Here is a 19,925-nt window from a genome sequence, read left to right as displayed (position 1 = left end):
CAGAAAAGACAATAATAGAAGCTACAATGATCAGACCAATATCCTTGATAATGCAAAGGGCATGAAGGCAATAGTACATTGAAATCAAATTGGTGATGATGAGCATTACAAAATCAGAAATAGAAGTAAGATTTACACCATGACCCATAGAAATCCCATATCCAAAACCAGAACGTCAACCCGCCAACTAGTTTATGCATCCAAAGGCTAGCCACACCATTACATAAACAAGAAGTGTACCCTTCAAGCACCATGAATTGAGCCACCAGACCGGAGAGCAATCGTGCCCAAATGTATCACCAACTAAACGCACAAGGAGGATTAAGAGCGACCAATACATTAGTGCCATAACAGTTAAACAAGTAAGTCCACCTACTAAAAAATATACACCACAACCAAACTGCACCATAATAAAACTAGGTCACATAACGAGCAGAGAAGGCATTATATCCCAATCCAGTGCCAAAATGAGAGCCAAAAAGGCCCAAAGCCATCGATGTAGCAAAAGAGTGACAAAAAAATATTTCGCCAACAATTAATCCCGATTTGAGGAAATGATGGTAAGGTCATGTACGTTATTAACAAGAGGGTCAATGTGATCCTTGTGATCTCCGAGTGGGTCAGTGAGATCCTTGGAGGCAAAATCTGACACAATGAAATTTTCCACCTGGGCCAGTCGAGACTCAACACTATCAAGACAAAACCGTTGGTTCCACAACATACATTTAATATCCTCCAGGCCAACAAACAAATTATAGCTTTCAACCTGTTTGTCCTTAAAGATTAAACATAGTAATTTATCCGCTTGCTAATGCAAGGTAAGAGAATAGAAAAAATGTAAATGTTTCATAGGAAATCTACCTAGATCTGGAACCCTTTGCAGGTTCAAACCCGTCATCTGAAGCTCAAAGTCAGAGTGAAAGGGGCGATCCTCAATTTCTTTTGCTTCTAGGAGGAGAATTTCTCTCCTCACTTCCAAAGGAATCACATCAAAGAAAGAACCCATTGAATCAAATGCAAACAACCAAGTTCATTTAACACCAACAGTCCCCAAACCTCCCCGAACAATGCTTATATTAAGTAGTATTTGAACATTGTATAATTTTTTCCCTTCATTATTTTGGTTGGCATTAAATTGTATTTATAACCTCTATTTGAGGGAGAAAATGCAAGTGTGTAATAGTTGGCATTTTCATTAGTTAGGAGTAGAGTTTAAAATTACTTATTGCGGTTAATGAATTCATAGAAAATCTTAGCCCTGAAAGAAACATCAATACCTCTAGCCATATGCCAATTACTACCATTAATATAACCATTTGTTTGCCAACCCAAATTGGACAATGCCAACTCTAAGAACAATACCACCAACAAAAGGAAACCCATTGAAAGCACATTATATCAACACAACTAGGATAGCTCCTCATATTGATATTATAAATATCAAAGTAATTTTGGCCCTAAGAAAAGAAACTACCCTTCCTCAATTGACACAAGCCTAATCTATTTTATATGTTTACTCTTCTATTTAATGAATCATATCCTTCTGCTTCTACTTTCCAATGGATTTATACTCTAACCAATTATAAGGGCAAATATTTCCATTGAGTATTAGTCCAAATGCTCTTGGTCAATTATAATGGCTATGTTGTTATTTACTTGTTATCTTTGTATAAAAAGGAGTTGGATAAGTGGCATTTGAAATGACTATTTTTTTTAGAGAAATATGTTAAAATTACATCAAATTTTGAGTAAATTAAGTTTAAATCCAACCAATTATAATAAGTAAAATTTCCATAAGTAATATTCCTTATAGTTGAGAGAGATGTGCAATATAATTTACATTGGAATGAGAAATGACATATACATCACATGCAATTAGGATCTTAGATTGTTGATGGTGAATTTCTTTGTTTACGATGATATTTTGTTTCTGAAATTTAGTAAAATGATTTGTCATGCACTACTAGATTAATCTAAAAGTTGTGTTCATTACTATGTTAATTTGGTTTACTTAATTAATTACCCTTCAATGTTGTGACGTATAATTTCTTTAATTAATTCTTCTCACATATATATGTATTTTAGGTTTACTTAATTAATTATTGTTCATTGTTATAATGCACAATTTTTTTAATTAATTCTTTTCATGTATGTATAATTTTAAATGTGATTTTTTAATAGTAATTTTTATTATTATTATAATGGGAGAAAAAACATACATAATAATAATACATGTAATTAAGTCTATTTATATATATATATTTTAAATTTAATCTAATTATTATAAACAAAAATAAAACTATTGATACACATAAGACATTGTAAATATTTCTCTGATCATAACTAATGAATGACATTTTAATGTTCATGAGACTAAAAATAGTTTGTAAGGCCACCAATCTCCATGTTTTTTTCCTTTTGTAATTCAATCATTTTCATATTCAAATGATGATGAGTTGATCCAACCTTCTAATGGTCCCCTTGCTGAAAAGACCATGCCAAGGGACCAATGCTAACACATTGCCATAATTGTCCCTAATGTCTCTGAAAGCATCACATTCCAAAATGAAATGTTTTTTCGATTTCATTGCCCCAGACATGCAACATGCAAAATGTACACACCCATTCTTCCCAAGCTTCTTTAGGACTTTTCCACCGTCCCGTTTCACACTGAAGTTGATGCGAGTTAGTTCTTAATCGAGCAATAAGAATCTTTGTCCTCCACGAAATGCTAGCTCCAATGTACTCTTTTTGTTGGAGATTACAAGTGGGATTGAATTCTTCAACATAGTACTTCTTCTTTCTACCCAACTCTTTTCTCCATTTACGTTTATGGACCTTCTCCACCACAAAATTCTTTAGCTCCTTGCTATTTGTGGGGTAGACATTGAGGTAGATATTCCATTTTTACATCCATTTGTTGTTTTGTCTCATCCATGTTTTCTTTCTTTGACTCATGCCTCCATTGAAGATAACTTTAGGCCATCTATCTACTACTGTTTACTTAATTCTTTTTAGATATCTTATGGGATGCACCATAGCAATTGCTTCGATGGGAGCTACTCCTGTTTCACTCAACATTATCTCATAAGGAACCAAACTTTCTATTTTGAACTTGCTTATGATCAAGCCTTTTTGGATTTTCTCAAATTGTTTCCATTTTGAGGCGGGGGTGCTACTAGCCCACAATTCACACCCATATAGCATCACTAGACAAACTAGCAATGCAAAAAATACTTTAATCATTTTCCAATTCCGTAACTCTGCCTCTCTACATCTATTTTGAAGAGCATATGATGCTTTCCACCCTCCTAAAATTCTCTTCTTTCAACGCTCCTCCCAATTAAGCTTATTATTTTATTCTTCGTATATATTTTCTTTAGCATATTCCGCCATGCCTTCAGCCTATAAGGAAACCAAACCCCCAAAAATGTTTTGGCTCGACGGATTTAGAACAGATGTGTCATATTTCTACATATCAAATCTAATAGCCACGGCTATTGGAGGCTGCTTGTTATTGCAGCGATGGCCGAAGAAGTGGAGGAGGAGATGATGGCATTGGAAGCCATCTTTTATGACAGTTTCTCTAAGATAGATGACCGTCGTTTCAGGCTTAGAATTGATCCAAATCCGGGTAATGACGATACCAGTGATCCGGGAGGACCTCCTCCTTTGTTCTTGGAGATCTTGTTGCCAGATGGGTATCCGCAGGTTATCCCAGAATTTGACATAAGCAACCTCAACAACATGAATTATTCCGAGGCTGCTAAGCGAGCGATCCTTGAAGGTCTCCATTCTCAGGTCGGTTTCTTCGTCCGTCTGTTTGCATTAATGTTTATAACTTATAAAAAAATAAGGTGTTGTTCTATACATTTTATTTCATTTCTGATAACGCTGATTAAAAATGCCCACATAATTCATGCACATGTATGTTATATAATCATTCTGTGTTTCTGCATTGGAAGTACTTGAGCATATATTGTCAGAGTTTAACTCTGTTTGCACACAGGTAAGTATATACCCACCCACATACACGTAGGCATATGAATCTGGTTATACACACAAGAACATGCTTATCAAGTTAAAAGCTAGAAACAGTGCATTTTAATAGCCCCCAAGAAGCCTACAATACAATTCAGTATCTAAAAGTGACGGGTTTGACATAGTTTCCTAATAACTCACCTGTATAGAGAAATCTCTGAGGCTGCTTGCCCATATTTCTTTCACAAGTTAATAAAATTCAGGACGAACCATAACAATTGTGAAACGGAGATTATGAGGTATTACTCACAATTTGGAAGCTAGCTTTAGTGGGTGCAAGTCCTTGGGTTGATGTCATAACATCCTCCTCACTTCGATACTAAATTTAAAGTTTCAATGTCATGCTCTGCGAGCTCTCTTTTTGGCTTGTGGTTGTTATCTATGTGACATCCATAATTACACGCAACCTTACTATAGTTGCATATGGCTACCTTCCTCCATAGCTGTTGGAAGACCTTTTGAAGGGCCCTTCTACCTAAGAAGGTTTGTCCTTCCAATTTTAATCCTCATACTTTGGGATTTGCATGATTCAGCTTTCAATGATACCTTTGGTTAGTCTCTTGTGCATGTTTCTTCCCCACCTTCTTGCTGTCACTTTTTCAACCATAGAATCATCCAACATGTTATTTCTGAGTTGAGTACTAACTAAGTGGCAGATGGTCAAGCACTACAGTCCAAACTCTTCTAACATGGAGTGGATATTTTGGCAGGTTCCATTGTCGATCTTTTCAATGATGTAGTCTGCTCTATCTTCCCTCCAACTTAGTCAGAGCGTGTGATATATCATACATCGTATCCACAAGCTAGGTGGTATTTTAAATCCAAATAACTGTCAAACGATTATCATTGGGCTTATTTTTTCCAAACTTTATTCCTTGGCCACCAAGATGCTCCTGAGTCCTGTTTGACCCAATGGAAAAGAGAAAGCTCAGGACTAAAGGGCAAGTCTGGTTTTATAAGGAATCAGGATTACCAGACAATGGATGGTATTTGTAGGCCTTGAACCATTACTGAGGACACCAAATATAGGTTGTCAAAGGTTTGCTTCTGTTTTGTTGATATTAGGAAATCCTTATCAAGGCACTTTCTATTTGAACAACTTCCTATTCTTGGAGTTTCCAAGATTTTAGTGGTTGATATCACGAAACATTATGAGAGTGCTTGATATCATGAGACTTTATGAGACTATTGTGGGCCATTTCCAGGTAGCCTAGTATTTATCAGACTATATCAGCAACGCTGTTAACATTAAGTGGAGAAGTTTTCTCTCTACCCCTCTTTTTGGTCTCTAGATAGATGAGTAGGAGCATTTTGAGAAGCGTCAGGCACTTGGAGGAAGGCATTGAGCCCTTGGATCTTGGGATCATGTAATGTATACCTTGGAGGTTGGACACTTGACTTGAGGAGACTTGGGTTGAGGAGCATACTTCATGGAGTTTGGTGATGGAATGAAACAAATACATTGAGGAGTGTTGGCGCTTTGTGAACAATACCACATTGGCACACTTGTTGAGGAGTGTTTTGGCACATGAGGACATGTGGCACATAGTTAGTGGATGAGCGCCTTGCATGAGGACACTTGGATAATGAACCACCATGGAAGAGGGAATGTTGGACTCATAACTTGTTATAGAGCACAGGATTTGGAGGAAGTATGTTGAGCCCCAAGGAGCGTCATGCATAGAGGGATTTTGACCTTGGGGGTAGGATTATTGGATTTACCCTTGTGTGACACTGGTTTGTTCTCATATTATAGAGCGCTCCATGTGGGGTTGCCTTGTTGGTTACTTGTATGGGTGCATGTCCTTGTTTTATGTTAGTCTTCTTTACCTATTGTATATATAAAGAGTGCAGTCACCCCTTGTATTCATTATCATCATTGTACTCTATTTTTTGTATTTTCTTAGAGAAGTCTTGTATGGAGCAAGATGCTAGGGTTCATAAGAAAACCCTAGGAGCATGATGTTAGGGTTCATGAGGAAACCCTAGGAGAAGACAAGGAGAGAAAAATGTCTTTGATGTTAGTGGAGAGATTTTTCTTGTGTGATGATAGGGTTTGTTCTTATGATGCTAGGGTATATGCCATGTATGTATACCTTAGAGAAGAATATGGCATTGGGGATCACAATGGTTATAATGTTTCTTGTTATAACACTAGGGTTTCTACCCTAGTAGAAGACATGGAGATTGTAGTTAACACCTTACATGATTTTGAAGCCTTGTTCTTGTGGGATGTAAGGATAGGAAGTAATCATGGAGAGATTAGGTTGATGAGTCTTGACCTTGGTGTGATGCCTTGCTTGGAAGAAGACTGAATTATCTTATCCTCAATGTTCTATGGAGGTCTTGGTGCTTGTTTTGATAAAAAATTGAAGACATAGGATTTGAGGACGTAAAGCCTAGGATGGACATTTAGATTTGGAGGCTAGTGCTAGAGTTTTCTTGCCATGTACATGTGTGATGCAACATGGCTAGGGTTTGTAAACCCTAAGGAAGACAAGAATGCTAGTATGCAGAGCTCGTGTGACACAAGCTTTTTGGATCTGCCAAAGATTTGTTAGCTTTGATGCTAGCATGTAGAGGATCTTTGGTGGAGTGAGGGTTTCGAGAGTTTGACTTATACTAGCTTTTGGTAAAATTGTGGTATGTACTTGTACTTTATCTTATATATATATATATAAAGTTTCCAGCTGTCCAAACAATGTGTACTTGCAGATTTGATTTTCAGCATATTTTATCTTCTTGATGAGTAGCTTTCAGCCCTTGTTGTTCATCCTGATTTGACATAAAATATAGCTGAATTGGTTAAGTGATTCAACACATATTTAGAAGATAAAGGAGCAGATTTTCTGATGCTATAATTAGCTGTAATAAGACATTTCGGATATGTTACATGCTTCGGAAAGTGTGCCCTAAGGGCTGTAACCTGTTGGCATTGAAATATTAGCTGCTGTAACTTAATATTTCAGATACAGCCCTAAGGCTGAAAGTTCATACAAAATAGAGCTAGAAATCTCAATTAAATGAGGTGAAATTTCAGAATTTGCATGACTTGTCTATTTCATGATATTTCTAGAGTGTAGACTCAAGAGGAAGTTGAATTTTCCAGAGTGGATAGATGGTGGTTCAAAAAATTCAAATGTTGATGCTAGATGCTCACCTCATAATGGAAAGGTCCCCTTCCATTGAATGGTTGAAGAATCAGGCTTGGCAAATTCCAAGGAAATTTTGGATCTTTCCCTTTGCAAAATACTCTCTTTGAAATCAAGGGGAACATATCAAAAGCATGCTTAATGAGCTTGTTATGTAAGCATGTGCAATGGAAGCTGGGAATTTGTAGAGGTGACTACTTGGAATTCATCACCTTTGCATTGCATAATGGCTTATCTTTATAGTACAAAACCCTCCAATCTAGTAGAAAACTTTGACAAGAATCACATAATGACTTATCTTAATAGTACAAACCTCTCCAATCTAGTAGAAAATTCTGACAGTATTGGAGATTGCGAACAAAAATAGGTCTTCCGCTTAGAGCTTTGTAGACTTTCATAGCTAGTATAGTTGTTCCTTATGCTTTGGATATATTGTAAAGTTATTTTTTACAATTTAGCCTTTCCAAGTATGTAATATTCAATTTGCTTTGTGTAGTTTTGGTCTTAATATGTCAGAGTGCATCTTCTAATAATTTAGTTAAATTTTTTGGAGTGCTTGAACCATTGGTGGAACTCTTTATCATGTGAGAGTGTTAATTTATGGTATGTTCTATGCTTAAGAGCAATTTACTTCAAATATTCTTATTAGCTCAATGTCAATTTCCAGTATGGCAATCACATTAACATGATAGTAAAATGCAGATAGAACATAAGTGTAAACAACAGAAGACAAGCCAAGACAACAGACACAAGATGTGGCACCAGCTAGGGACAAACCCCAATGTGGGGAAACCCTTTGATCAATTCTTCTATATTCTTCAATAATTCAGCAGAGAGAGAGATAGTACAATATCCCAAATCTGTGATTTTACAACAGCAGTAGTATAATCCAAATTTGCAAGGTCAAAGCTGGTCAAACAGCTCCCAAGTGACCTGAAGACAACCTAGGAGAACTTGGCCTCCAACAGCAATAGAAAGCAGCCCAAAACAGTCAACGCAAGTAGGTCAAACAGCAGTCAATGCTACAGCAATACTGCAGTCAGCCCTAACCAGTCAACACTGGTCAAACATATGCTCCAACAGGTCAACGCTAGGCTGTCCAGCAATGCGGCTAGCCTAGGAGAGGCTGCCCAACCCAAACCGCAGTCAAGAAAGCCTCCACGCTGGTCAACGCATGCATAAAACAGTCCTGCTGCTCCACGGTCAGCCCTAGGTCAATGCTGCCCTAAAACAGACCTGCGTCCTTCCTTCTCCCATGTGTGAGTGCCCTTCCTCCTCCTATGCATACCCAAGAGACTAGGAGAGAGAGGAATGAGATGGTGAGATGAGTGTGCTAATGCCTCAAGGTCTCCTCTTCTTATATGCCACGTTGAGGATAAGCTGGGGGTGTAAAACACTATTATGCTTGCTGGCCTACCTTGACAAATTGTCAAGAAATACAAATAAATTCATATCTCAGCTGCCATATATAAGATGACCCACATGGAGTTTGGCCCTAGTTGCCAATTTTAACAGAGAGTGTTAGAATAGTAAACCATTGGATGTCTCCCCATTTATGTAGGAATTTACAGGGTAAGTTCCTCAGACAGAACACCAAAAGGACACCGCTCACAACCAGATCGCAGATCAATACACCAGTATTTTGACGTGGTTAAAACCCTCAAAGAGGGAAACAGTCCACGGCTTGAGCCAACGCGGCCACTTCAGGCAATTTATTAATAAAAGAATGAAAATTTACATATGTTTCTCTCATGCACGGATTACCCTACAAATGACCCTCCATGCGCTTTAAATAGAATTCATGGACCAATCGGGTGTCAAGCCACGGATCAAGTGTCGGTAATACCGAGGAGAGAGTGAACCGTCGGATCACTACATATCGTGACCGTCGGATTGTAAGTTACAAAATGTACAACGGTAAAGAAACACACTTTACCTAATTCTATACCTAACTCTACACTAGACCAAGTTGTACTTAACTATTTCCTATGTGTCGAAATATCCTAACATCCCCCCTTAAGAACAACTTGGGATAGGATTGAAGGATTTACAAATGTGACACAATAGGAGAAGGAAGGAGGCACTAGAACCTATCCCCCCTTAGTGACAACTTCTTGAACTCCAACCATAAATCGAAGTTTAGTGAACTTCGCCTCTGTGAGAGCCTTTGTGAAGATGTCTGCAACTTGATCATTTGTTGAACAATATTGCACTTCAAGAACATGGTCGTGAATGAGCTTTCTGATGAAGTGCATGTGCAGTTCAATGTGTTTGCTGCGCTGATGTTGGACTGGATCTTTGCATAGCTGAATGGCACTTTGATTATCACACCAAAGTGTAGTAGGATGCTGCTGCTGAAAGCCAAACTCTGACAGGATCTGACGAAGCCACAAGGCTTCCTTACTAGCTTCTACGGCACCACGATACTCTGCTTCTGCTGATGAAAGAGAAATGGCAGCTTGTTTCTTACAAGCCCATGTAATAGGTCCTGAACCAAGAGTGAACACATAACCGACAGTAGACTTCCGATCATCAGGGTCACCAGCCCAATCGGAACCAGTGAAACCAACCAATAGAGGAGCTACTTCGGCACTGTAATGAATCCCAAACTGAACTGTACCTCGAACATAACGAAGTATTCTTTTAGCTGCTTTCCAATGACTTTCACGGGGGTTTTGCATGAACCGAGCAACAAGGCCAACAACAAAGGAAAGGTCAGGACGAGTATGGGTTAGATACAAAAGTTTTCCTACAAGTTGACGGTATAAGGTAGCATCAACTTTAGGAGAATTACAAGTGACTGAAAGTTTGACTCCAGACTGAAAGGGAGAAGGGGCTGGCTTACAGTCTTCCATGTGCAAATGACGTAGAATATCACAAGCATACTTGGACTGGGAAAGGGAAATACCCTCCTTGGATTGCAAGACTTGAAGACCGAGAAAATAGTGTAAGTGTCCTAAGTCTGTCATTTCAAATTTCCTTTTAAGGCTAGACTTCACATGGTTTATAAGGTTGGTATCACTACCAGTAAGGATAAGATCATCAACATAAAGAACAAGGATGATAAGAGAGTTGCCCACTTTCTTGGTGTAGACAGTATTGTCAGAATGACACCTAGAAAAGCCAGATTCTAAAAGAAAGCTATCCATTTTGGCATACCAAGCCTGAGGAGCTTGCTTGAGACCATAAAGGGATTTCTTAAGTCGACATACAAGGTTGGAGTCTGTTTGTATGAAGCCAATGGGTTGTTCCATATAGATTTCTTCATGCAAGTCCCCATGCAAGAAGGCAGATTTAACATCCATCCGATGGACTTCCCATTTGAAAGAGGCAGCAAGGGAAAGAACAAGGCGGATAGAGTTCATTTTGGCAACAGGGGAGAAGGTTTCAGTGTAGTCAATGCCTTCAACTTGTGAAAAACCTTTAGCAACAAGACGAGCTTTATGTTTATCAACTTTCCTATTTGGTCCATACTTGGTTCTGTAAACCCATTTGCATCTAACAAGTTTTCGTCCCTTTGGTAGAGGAACAAGATCCCATGTATCATTTGCCAATAATGAATGATATTCTTCATTCATAGCTGCTTCCCAATCTGGATGGCCTGAAGCTTCTGCAAAGGTGTCAGGATCATAATTTACTGGAGCTTGAGCCAGTAAAGAACAGGCTCTCTCGAACTGAGAACGTGTACGTCGCTGATCTGTAGGATCACCGGCAAGATCACCTGCTGCATCTCGAGTAGCACGAACCCATTTTGGAAGCTCAGGAGCTGAAGGAGGATCCTGAGATGGTGGGGGAGGATTGTCATCCTCACTTTCATCATCTGAAGAAGAAATGTTTTCAAAAGTAGAAGAGATAGGGAGAGGTGGCACAACCGCCGGACTAGGCTCGCAGGCCGATATATTTTCATCAAATTTTACATCTCTTCTAATGATAACATTTTTGGACTTAAATGGAATAAGTCTATAACCTTTGACATCTTTAGAATATCCAACAAAAGTACATTTTTCACTCTTAGGTTCTAAAGCTTTATGCTTTTCATCTGGAATATGGGCCCACGCTTCACTTCCAAAAACACGATGACTTACATCTAGTTTGATTGAGCTCCATGCTTCTTCTGGAGTGATATTCTTTAAAGCCTTAGTAGGAGTGCGATTTATTATGTAATTTGCACAGTTAATTGCTTCTGCCCAAAAACTAAGACCAAGTCCTTTAGATTGTAGCATACAATTAGCCATTTCCTTTAAGGTGCGATTCTTCCTTTCAGCTACACCATTTTGTTGTGGAGTATATGGAATAGTATGTTGCATTTGAATTCCATTCTCAGTGCAATAGTTGATGAATGTGTTTTTAACATATTCTCCGCCATTATCAGATCTTAACTTAAGAATTTGATGTCCAGATTGTTTTTCAACAAAGGCCTTGAAGGCCAAAAAAGTGTTAAATACTTCACTCTTGAGTTTTAAGAAGTATACCCAAGTGCGTCTGGAGAAATCATCAATGAAAGTTAAGAAATACTTGCAACCAGAGAATGACACAACTGGAAGTGGACCACATAAATCACTATGCACAAGCTGTAAAGGGGCTGAGGCGTGCCAAGAGGCATGTTTTTCAAAACTGTCCCGATGATGTTTTCCGAGTACACATCCGAAACAAACACCATCTCTGCAAGATACCATAGGAAGACCTGTCACCATATTTTCTTTACATAGATGCTGAAGGGAGCGATAGTTTAAGTGACCAAATCGCTCATGCCAAAGTTTGCTCACTTCATCATTATGAGCAACAAATACTAAGGGAAGATTTGATGACCCAAAGTTGTGAAACTTATACAACCTTGTGGAATCATCAGCAATGCCAGTAGCCAAAATCTGTTTAGGATCTCTTAAGTCCTTGATTACAACATCATGAGGTGAAAATTCAACGATTTTACCTTCACCTGAATGAGTTATCTGATATATAGATAGAAGATTGCAGGATAAGGTTGGAACACATAATACATCATTAAACTGACCATTGTCTAGATGAACAGTTCCAGTCCCTACAACATTAAGAGATCTATCATCACCAACATATATATTTTTGGTGTTACAATCATTTAAAGAAGAAAACATGGCTTTGTTTTTGGCCATGTGATAAGAAGCTCCAGAATCAATGAGCCACTCATGAGAATGAGAAGAAGAAGATACATTTAATGCATAGCCAGACCGAGATGCTTGACAACCACATGCAGAAAGTGCCATTCCTGAAGATGAAGTTGAAGTTGAAGATTGCCCCAAATGGATGTTATGCTTCTTCATTGCTGCTTCCAAGGCTTCCATCTTCTTAAAGCATTTTGATTCTAAGTGGCCATCTCGATTACAAAAATTGCAATGTCTATCAGTCTTCTTCCCTTTGTTTTTATTTGTCTTATCATTTTGTTGAAATGATTTTTCATTTTGGGGCTGAAATTGCTTAGGACCCTTGTTTGGTTTAGGACCATTCTTTTTAGGATATGACTTCTTGGGATTCTTTGAATTTGGTTGTTGCTGGGCGGCTAACGCTTTCTTGGAAGAGTTTCCAAGATTAAGAAGAAGAAAATAACACTCCAAGATGTTACATTGAAACCAAATTCAGTAACGCCAGAAGATATATCAGATATTTCAAAAGTAATTTCTCAAGAAGGTAAAAAAGTATTACAAAATATGCAAAATGAAATTGACAAAATCATTGTTGACAAAAATGAAGAAGTTTCTCGATTTAAAAACAATAGTGAAAAATTACTGACGCAAATTAAGAAACTTAAGAAGGATAAGAAGTCATTAGAAAACAAGGTACAACAACTGATCGAGAAGGAAGCATCAAATGTAGGAATTCAAGTTGATGACAAAACAACAGATACCGATCCAGTGAATGTTACAACTCAGGAAGAAGACAAGCAAGTTGAAGAAAAGACGCACTTGGATGTTGCAGTTCGGATGATAAACACCCGAAGTGAATGTTTGGTAACAAAATCAGCAACATCGTCCCCTGAAGTAAATCAAAAAAATTCCACACTTAATAAAGGAGTGTCAAACCAAAAAAATTCCATATCGGCATCCAGATCACGAGAATATACAAATCAACCAAGCTACTTATTGGGACCATTCAGACCAGAAAAAACAAACTGATGTTCTAGAGAATAATGACATAACATCAATCCAGTCCTATGATGACAAGTCGTTACAAAATTGCAGTGATCAGAATATTCCACAGAAGATTAATTTAGGATGGTCTGATCCCTTCTCAGTGCGACAATTTTGTTTGTCACTTAGAAGATCATATCAGCTTGTATCGACGAAGATGATTGTTTCGAGAGAGAAGGACATTCAAAGCCGAAAAAGAGATCAAGCCCTTTTCATCGACAAGCTTTGAGGACAAAGCTTTTTGAGGAGGAAGGCAATGTTATGAATAAATATATAGGAAATAATGTAAAATAATGTAAATGGTAATAACCATAAATAATTACTAGTTAATTAGTAATTAGGATGAAGAGTCATGCCTAAATGAGACACGACTCTCCATGAAGAGACACTTGCTTGGTATATAAACAAGCCTCTTGTTTTCATTGTATAATCATTCTTATTCATACTTTGTAATATATAATCTTGTATCTCAATGGAGATCCTTATATTTCAAGTCTTTTGGAGTATTTAACCTGAAGAATGAACTTTGTTCACTTCATCTACACTTTGCAATTTTATCCGACAACCTTCTTCAAACTAGACACATGAAATTTTGGATGCATCTTGGAGTGGGTAGTTTGTAGACGACCTGATCAATGCATTGTATGATTTGATAGGGACCATAGAACTTAGGAGCTAGCTTCTGGGGAACTTTATCTTTGAGTGATGACTATTTATAAGGCTATAGGTGAAGGAACACTTGATCCCCTTCAGTAAAAGAACATTAAGATCTATGCTAATCAACTTGTTATTTCATTTGATTTTGTGACATAACTTGCAATATTGGATCCATTGGTTCTAGGGGCTCGATCTGCGAATCCCCAAATCAGGCACAAATTTGGATCCAAATCCACTGAGGATTGGTCCACAAAAATTGCCATTATGTCTATTATGTTTGCTATATCTCTAACAACTGGGAAAAGATCCTTCATTTCAATTGCATGAGCTGATCTTAAGTGTCTCTATTAGAGAATTAGAGGAAGTGCTTTCATATAGAAAATATGATCAAGAGGGGGCCAATCAATGAGGTATCAAAATACGCACGGGGAAACAATTGCATAGTAAATTGAGTGATTGTTGAGTTTTGTGCGGCTCGGTTAGTAGGGAGTCTCTCAAGGTATTCCGTGGTCTTGGTTTACATCCAAAATCAATTGCATCCCCATTCAGTTATATGTAAGTTATGTTTATTATTATTCTTTTAAATGAAACGGTTAGGATTTTTCTATTGATAGCAATCTGGTTTCAAGGTCAGAACCTTTTACATCTGCTACAAGATCTTCGTCAATTGAATTCAAGAGTGTCCAAAAAAGGCTTGTAATTCTAACACGTTGTCTACAGATTGCAACTCTAAGTTGACATTTCCTATATATCCTCCGAAGAACTCCTAAAACTAATATATATTTGCACAACATAATTTAAAACTAGTAGTAAACTAACTTGCGACATTCAGACTAGGTTCATGTTTGACTGACTCATTTCCTTCGTCACCCTGCCCTGGATGCAGAGGAGTTGTAACCAATATCTTTGTCGCCATCTCAGCTTCCTTCATTTTCCATTCCGTAGCCGTGCTTTGCTGTGCCTCAACCAACACTCTCATATCCTCATCCCCACTAACTACTGTTGCACTATGCCCATATAAAGATTCTAATCTGGCAAGGCAGAGATTCAGGAGGTCGTAATTCACTTGCAATCTATCCATCTTGATCTGTAACAAACCTATTTTTGATTTACAAGGGCCAAAAGAGTTTGGACCTCTACATTCCCCATTTCCCCTTGCTTAGGTAGCAAAGACAAAATGTGTTCCATTGTTGCTGTGAGGTAATCCAAGTGTTGACTGAATTCTTCTTTCTCAGAGCCAGACAACCTCTTCATATGGGCACCAATGCAACAAACCTATTGGAGAATCTACAAGGGTAGCTTATTAAAACAATTCTCCTTATCCTTGATAAAAGTTTGTGATCTTATATTAGCTTATTTATATTCTTAGTTATGTTCTCTTCATCAAACAGTGATCAAGAGCATGAACAATAAAGACAAATGACACAAGAAGTAGGCTCTAAGCTAGGGCAAAATCCCTCCAAGGGGAAAACCCAAAAGAACTTCTCTTCTTATAGAATCTGATCAAATGAAAAAACCAAGACCCAAAATCCTAGACCAAGTCCTCCAAGCACCAAGTTAGCTTTCTAAGAATCTCTTCCAATTAGGTCAAAGATCAAACAAGTCAACAAGAGTCAAATCTTCTTCAACCTGCTTCAAATCTTAATTTCGACCCATATCTTGGATCTGCAATCTCGGCCTGCAACTCTCAGCCCTTCTGTAGAAACCCTAACACCACACGTGTGGGTAGAAGAGATCAAATTTAGGTCTCTTTCCTTCATTTTAGTTTGCTCCTTTGCTTTCTAGACTTTTTGCCTTCAAGTCTTGACCTTCTTGGAACAAAATTTTAGACCTGTAATTAGTTCTGCTATCTTGGCCCTGCGACAACAACAAAAACCCATGATTCTTCACACGTGTGAGAGAGTATGACCAAAATAATATAAAAATTGGTTTCTTCTTGAGATGCTCCCTTCTCTTAGACCTTCTCTCTTGCTTTCTTCTTATACCTTGCTTCAAATTGAACTTGTCTTGTTTGCAGATCAAATTGCGTGCTAAGGAGGTCGAAATTGCTCTTATATATACCAATATGAGGAGGTTGAATGGCCTCTTCTAGGCCGACTTGTCACTGACTGGGCGGACTTGTGCTTGGAGGCTTATATTGAGTTTCTACACTCAAAACAATATCTTTACATGTTACAACTTGCCCAATAGGGTCTTATACAAATGATAAAGACTCTTTTGACTAAGGAAAAATATTCTTTTGACTTGACAAACCCTAGAAGCATGAAGAACATGCTTGACCTAGTGGACCAACAAAATGGAGCATAAAAGCCATGCTTTATTTTGTTTTGTTTTGTTTACCTTGTAAGTTGTAACATAATATATACATAATGACATGAGTACATTGACAATTATGAAGATCAAAACTAGTTACATTTTCCAACACTCCCTCTTAACTGGGGAGGTATTCATAATTGTACAACTGGTACAAGGATATTCTCAAACTGAAGAGTTCTCATAAGAAGAGTTGGATTGATAAGCCATCTTAAGCATCAACATCATAACCAACATTGTCAACATAGTAAGGCCTTAACTTGACAAACTCTTCTTATATCAGAGCATAATGTTGGAGGCTTTACATGAGATACCACCCTACCTCTCAAGGTACATACCCAATCCGGATTTTTAGGACTATTCTTATCTTGGATTCCCAATCCTCAAAGAATATTGGTCCTCTTTGACCGCTCTTGTCTTGGATATTGTCCAATCCTTAAAGAGTGTTGGTCAATAAGACTACTTCCTATATTGGGTTCTATATCCTTAAGGAATATTAATCTCAAATGCTTATTCAATCCTCTGTCCACCATTCTCCCTCCATGGCCTTCACTTAGATGTACCACTGTTAGTCTTGGCCTAGTGCATGACACATGAAGAAGAGAATATGATGTCTAACATCACTCCCTCTCAACCAAAGAGGATATCCTCATTCCCACTTGATCAGGGAATAGATCCTTGCTCCTTCTTAAACATTTAAGGAGAATTTTTACTCCCTCTAAAGCATAGAGGAGGTTCTTTCACTTCCTTTCAATTGGGAAGTCATAACCACAAGCCTTTTAGCTTGTCTTCATAATTGTGTCAGCTACCAGTTCCTCATGGAGATCTTCAAGTAGTAGCTGCATGGCTCCTCTTTTCTTTTGCATCTCATCATATTGAGCTTCTTTCTGTCTTGATGTTATGGAGTCATCCTCTTCGTTTATTCTTGTGACATGGTTCATGCCATCAAACTTACACATCACTTTCCTCTAGTCATCATCAATGGAGGCATTATCTCGAGCCTTATCAAAATAGAGCTAATCATAACTCCCGCTAAACATGAAAGTGATCTTTTGTTTGTTACAAAAATATCAGGCTACCTTCTTATATTGCTACCTTTTAATTCCAAGATGATGATGTAAACATCTTGATTCTTGACTACTTAATCCTTAAAGGATTACCAAGACCATTCACTCAATTCATATGTTCTTTGAATTGAGTTCAACACCAACAATTGAACTTGCCTCAACTGTCATTATGAATTTTTGCCATAACCTTCCAGGTAGCAAAACAATATGTCAACCATATAACCAATATGAAAATATTAATATTAGACTTACCTTATCATGATGGCCCTTTCATCAAAGTATTAGCTTACTTGAAGCCTTTGAGATCAACATTATTTTGTATGATCCATCTCCATATCGTACACGAGTCTTTCTCCATACATTTTCTTTTAATCAAGGTGCCCATGGAATGATCTAATCAACAGGCTATAATATCTTCCTTGGAGTTGTCAATATTAACTCCCTTTCTTTCTTCCGGAGATCATACTTAATGTTGATCAATATCATAGTGTTTATGCCATGCTATCTTGTGGAAGAGTCTTGATCTTTAGCTATTTCAAAATATACTAGACTTCTTCTTTCAAGCATCGAGTAATCACATGGAAGACTTATCGAGCACACTTTTATAACCAACTTTTTCTGCAAGATTCTTGTAGATATGAACCCTACCCTAGAGAAGAGTTACTTAAAACATGCATACCTTTGCATCCATACAACCATCTATCCATCTTTTGAACGAGCTTGCTTCTTATACTTATCAAAGATATGTTTCTTTTCCCAAGAGGAGAAAGACTTTAATTATGCCTTTCACACTGCAACTCAACCATCTACATTCCTTCATCCTTCAAAAGTATTATTCCATACTAGATGGAATATATTTACCAGTAATAATGCTTCTTCCAAGAACCTTCCTAAATGATAGTTCTCATAGGAGGATCTTTAATTGATGCTTCCTGCAAGATGACTACCTCTAACAATATGTTAGAAAATGCTTGGATGAACTATAATATGCAATATGGTCCCAATATTTCCATTCTTTTAAGCTAGATGATTCCTTTCAAAGCAAATTGATTATGTAGACTCTAATTCTTCTACTATCATATGCTTCCTTCTATGATGCCACACTTTTACAAAACCCAAGACTCTTTTAGACAATGCAACAATGCTTGCTACTCTACTTTCTACTTAATAAAAGAAAGACAAATTGCATAAAGGACCTAATAGAGATAGAGCTTCCTTTAATAGTAAAGATCCTTGGGATCTTCTCCTTTCGACTTTTTCTCAAGTTCTCTGTTTTCCTTAGCAATGTGAGCTTCACTCCTTCCTTTTGTTGTTCTTCTTGTTTGAACAATTCTCTTAAAATGTCCATACTCATTGCATCCAAAGCATTGAATCTTGGATGTATCTTGTTTTCCCTTGGACTTTCCAAACTTCCCTTTCTTCTTCTTCTTGGACCTTGCAATAAAGGCTTGAGACTTTTCATTTGATTCAGTGTCATCCTTTGCCTTTATCCTAGTTTCTTTTAAGATACATTGAGCCCATAACTCATCAAAATGAGTAGTATCCTTTTTTGAGTAGATACTAGTTGCAAAATTGCTCCAGTTCGGTGGCAAAGCGTTTAATACACAAGTAGTCATTTCTGAATTGGAAACAACTTCCCTTAGCCCTTGCAATTTTTTTCTTATTTGAGATATCTTTATAAGATAATTGGCCATGTCTTCATCCTTTGACTTCCTTATTCTATATAATTGATTCCTCAAGGATATCTTTTGACCTGATGTACTTATAGAGTACAATTTCACCAACTTATCATACATAGCTTTAGATGTCTTCAATCAACAACAAAAGGAAAAAGATGATCCTTAATGAATTCAACAATGATCCTTTGTGCCCTCACTTCTCCCTTCTTGTATTTTGCTAACTCTTGAGTCTTCTCTTTGTTTGGTACAACAACTTCACCAAGAACATATTCCATGACTTCATTTTCTATGAGTGCCAAGTCAATTCTCTTCTTCCATGCTAGGAAGTTTGCTGATCCAACGAACTTGTTGCTTTCCTTACAAAATGTAGCCATATGATCTATAGGTTGAGACATAGAAGACAATATGATACTTACTTGTCAACCAAGAGTCCTCCTTCTTGATGATGTTTCCAACTATCTTGATGCTTTCAAGACCTTCAAAGAGACTTCAAAGATACCCTAGAATGATGACTTCTAGGATCCCTTCAACAATAGTGTCTTCACACTGCTTTTAATGAGAGAATGATGATCCCAAGATTCTTTGATGCTTCCTCTTATTTCAAGATGATGGAATGCACCAAAGAGCCTTCAACAAGAGCTTGATACTTCTTAAGATGGTGAGTTCTTCAACGAAAGCTTGTAGTAATCTTCCGTCTAGGCCAATAGGTCTTCTTCTTTCCTTGTATCCTTTTGCAAATGATTCCCTTAGACAAGCAATCTCTTCTTATGTCAACAAGATGATCACCAAGCTGCCTTCTCTTCTTCACCTTTGCTCTAATATCATGTTGGAGAATCTACTAGGCAACTTATTAAA

General features: G+C 37.5%; 1 protein-coding gene across 2 annotated transcripts in view; it reads left to right on the top strand.

The window, feature by feature from the left end:
- The first annotated feature begins 3,418 nt into the window (after positions 1 to 3,418).
- LOC149172254 (uncharacterized) overlaps positions 3,419 to 19,925 on the top strand; it is a 39,178-nt gene continuing 22,671 nt past the window's right edge. Inside the window, exon 1 of one of the 2 annotated variants that reach the window (XM_089424278.1) lies at positions 3,419 to 3,801. In XM_089424278.1, coding sequence (XP_089280404.1) covers positions 3,526 to 3,801 — 276 coding nt within the window. In that variant the 5' untranslated portion in view covers positions 3,419 to 3,525. The remainder of the gene's footprint in view (positions 3,802 to 19,925) is intronic. The other variant, XM_089424277.1, reaches the window with a different exon arrangement.

Source organism: Pinus tabuliformis, chromosome 4_2, assembly GCF_031772625.1.
Source record: "Pinus tabuliformis cultivar Carrire ecotype Pingquan chromosome 4_2, CPIR1, whole genome shotgun sequence".
Taxonomy (NCBI): Eukaryota; Viridiplantae; Streptophyta; class Pinopsida; order Pinales; family Pinaceae; genus Pinus; species Pinus tabuliformis.
This window is presented reverse-complemented; position numbering and strand designations above follow the sequence as displayed.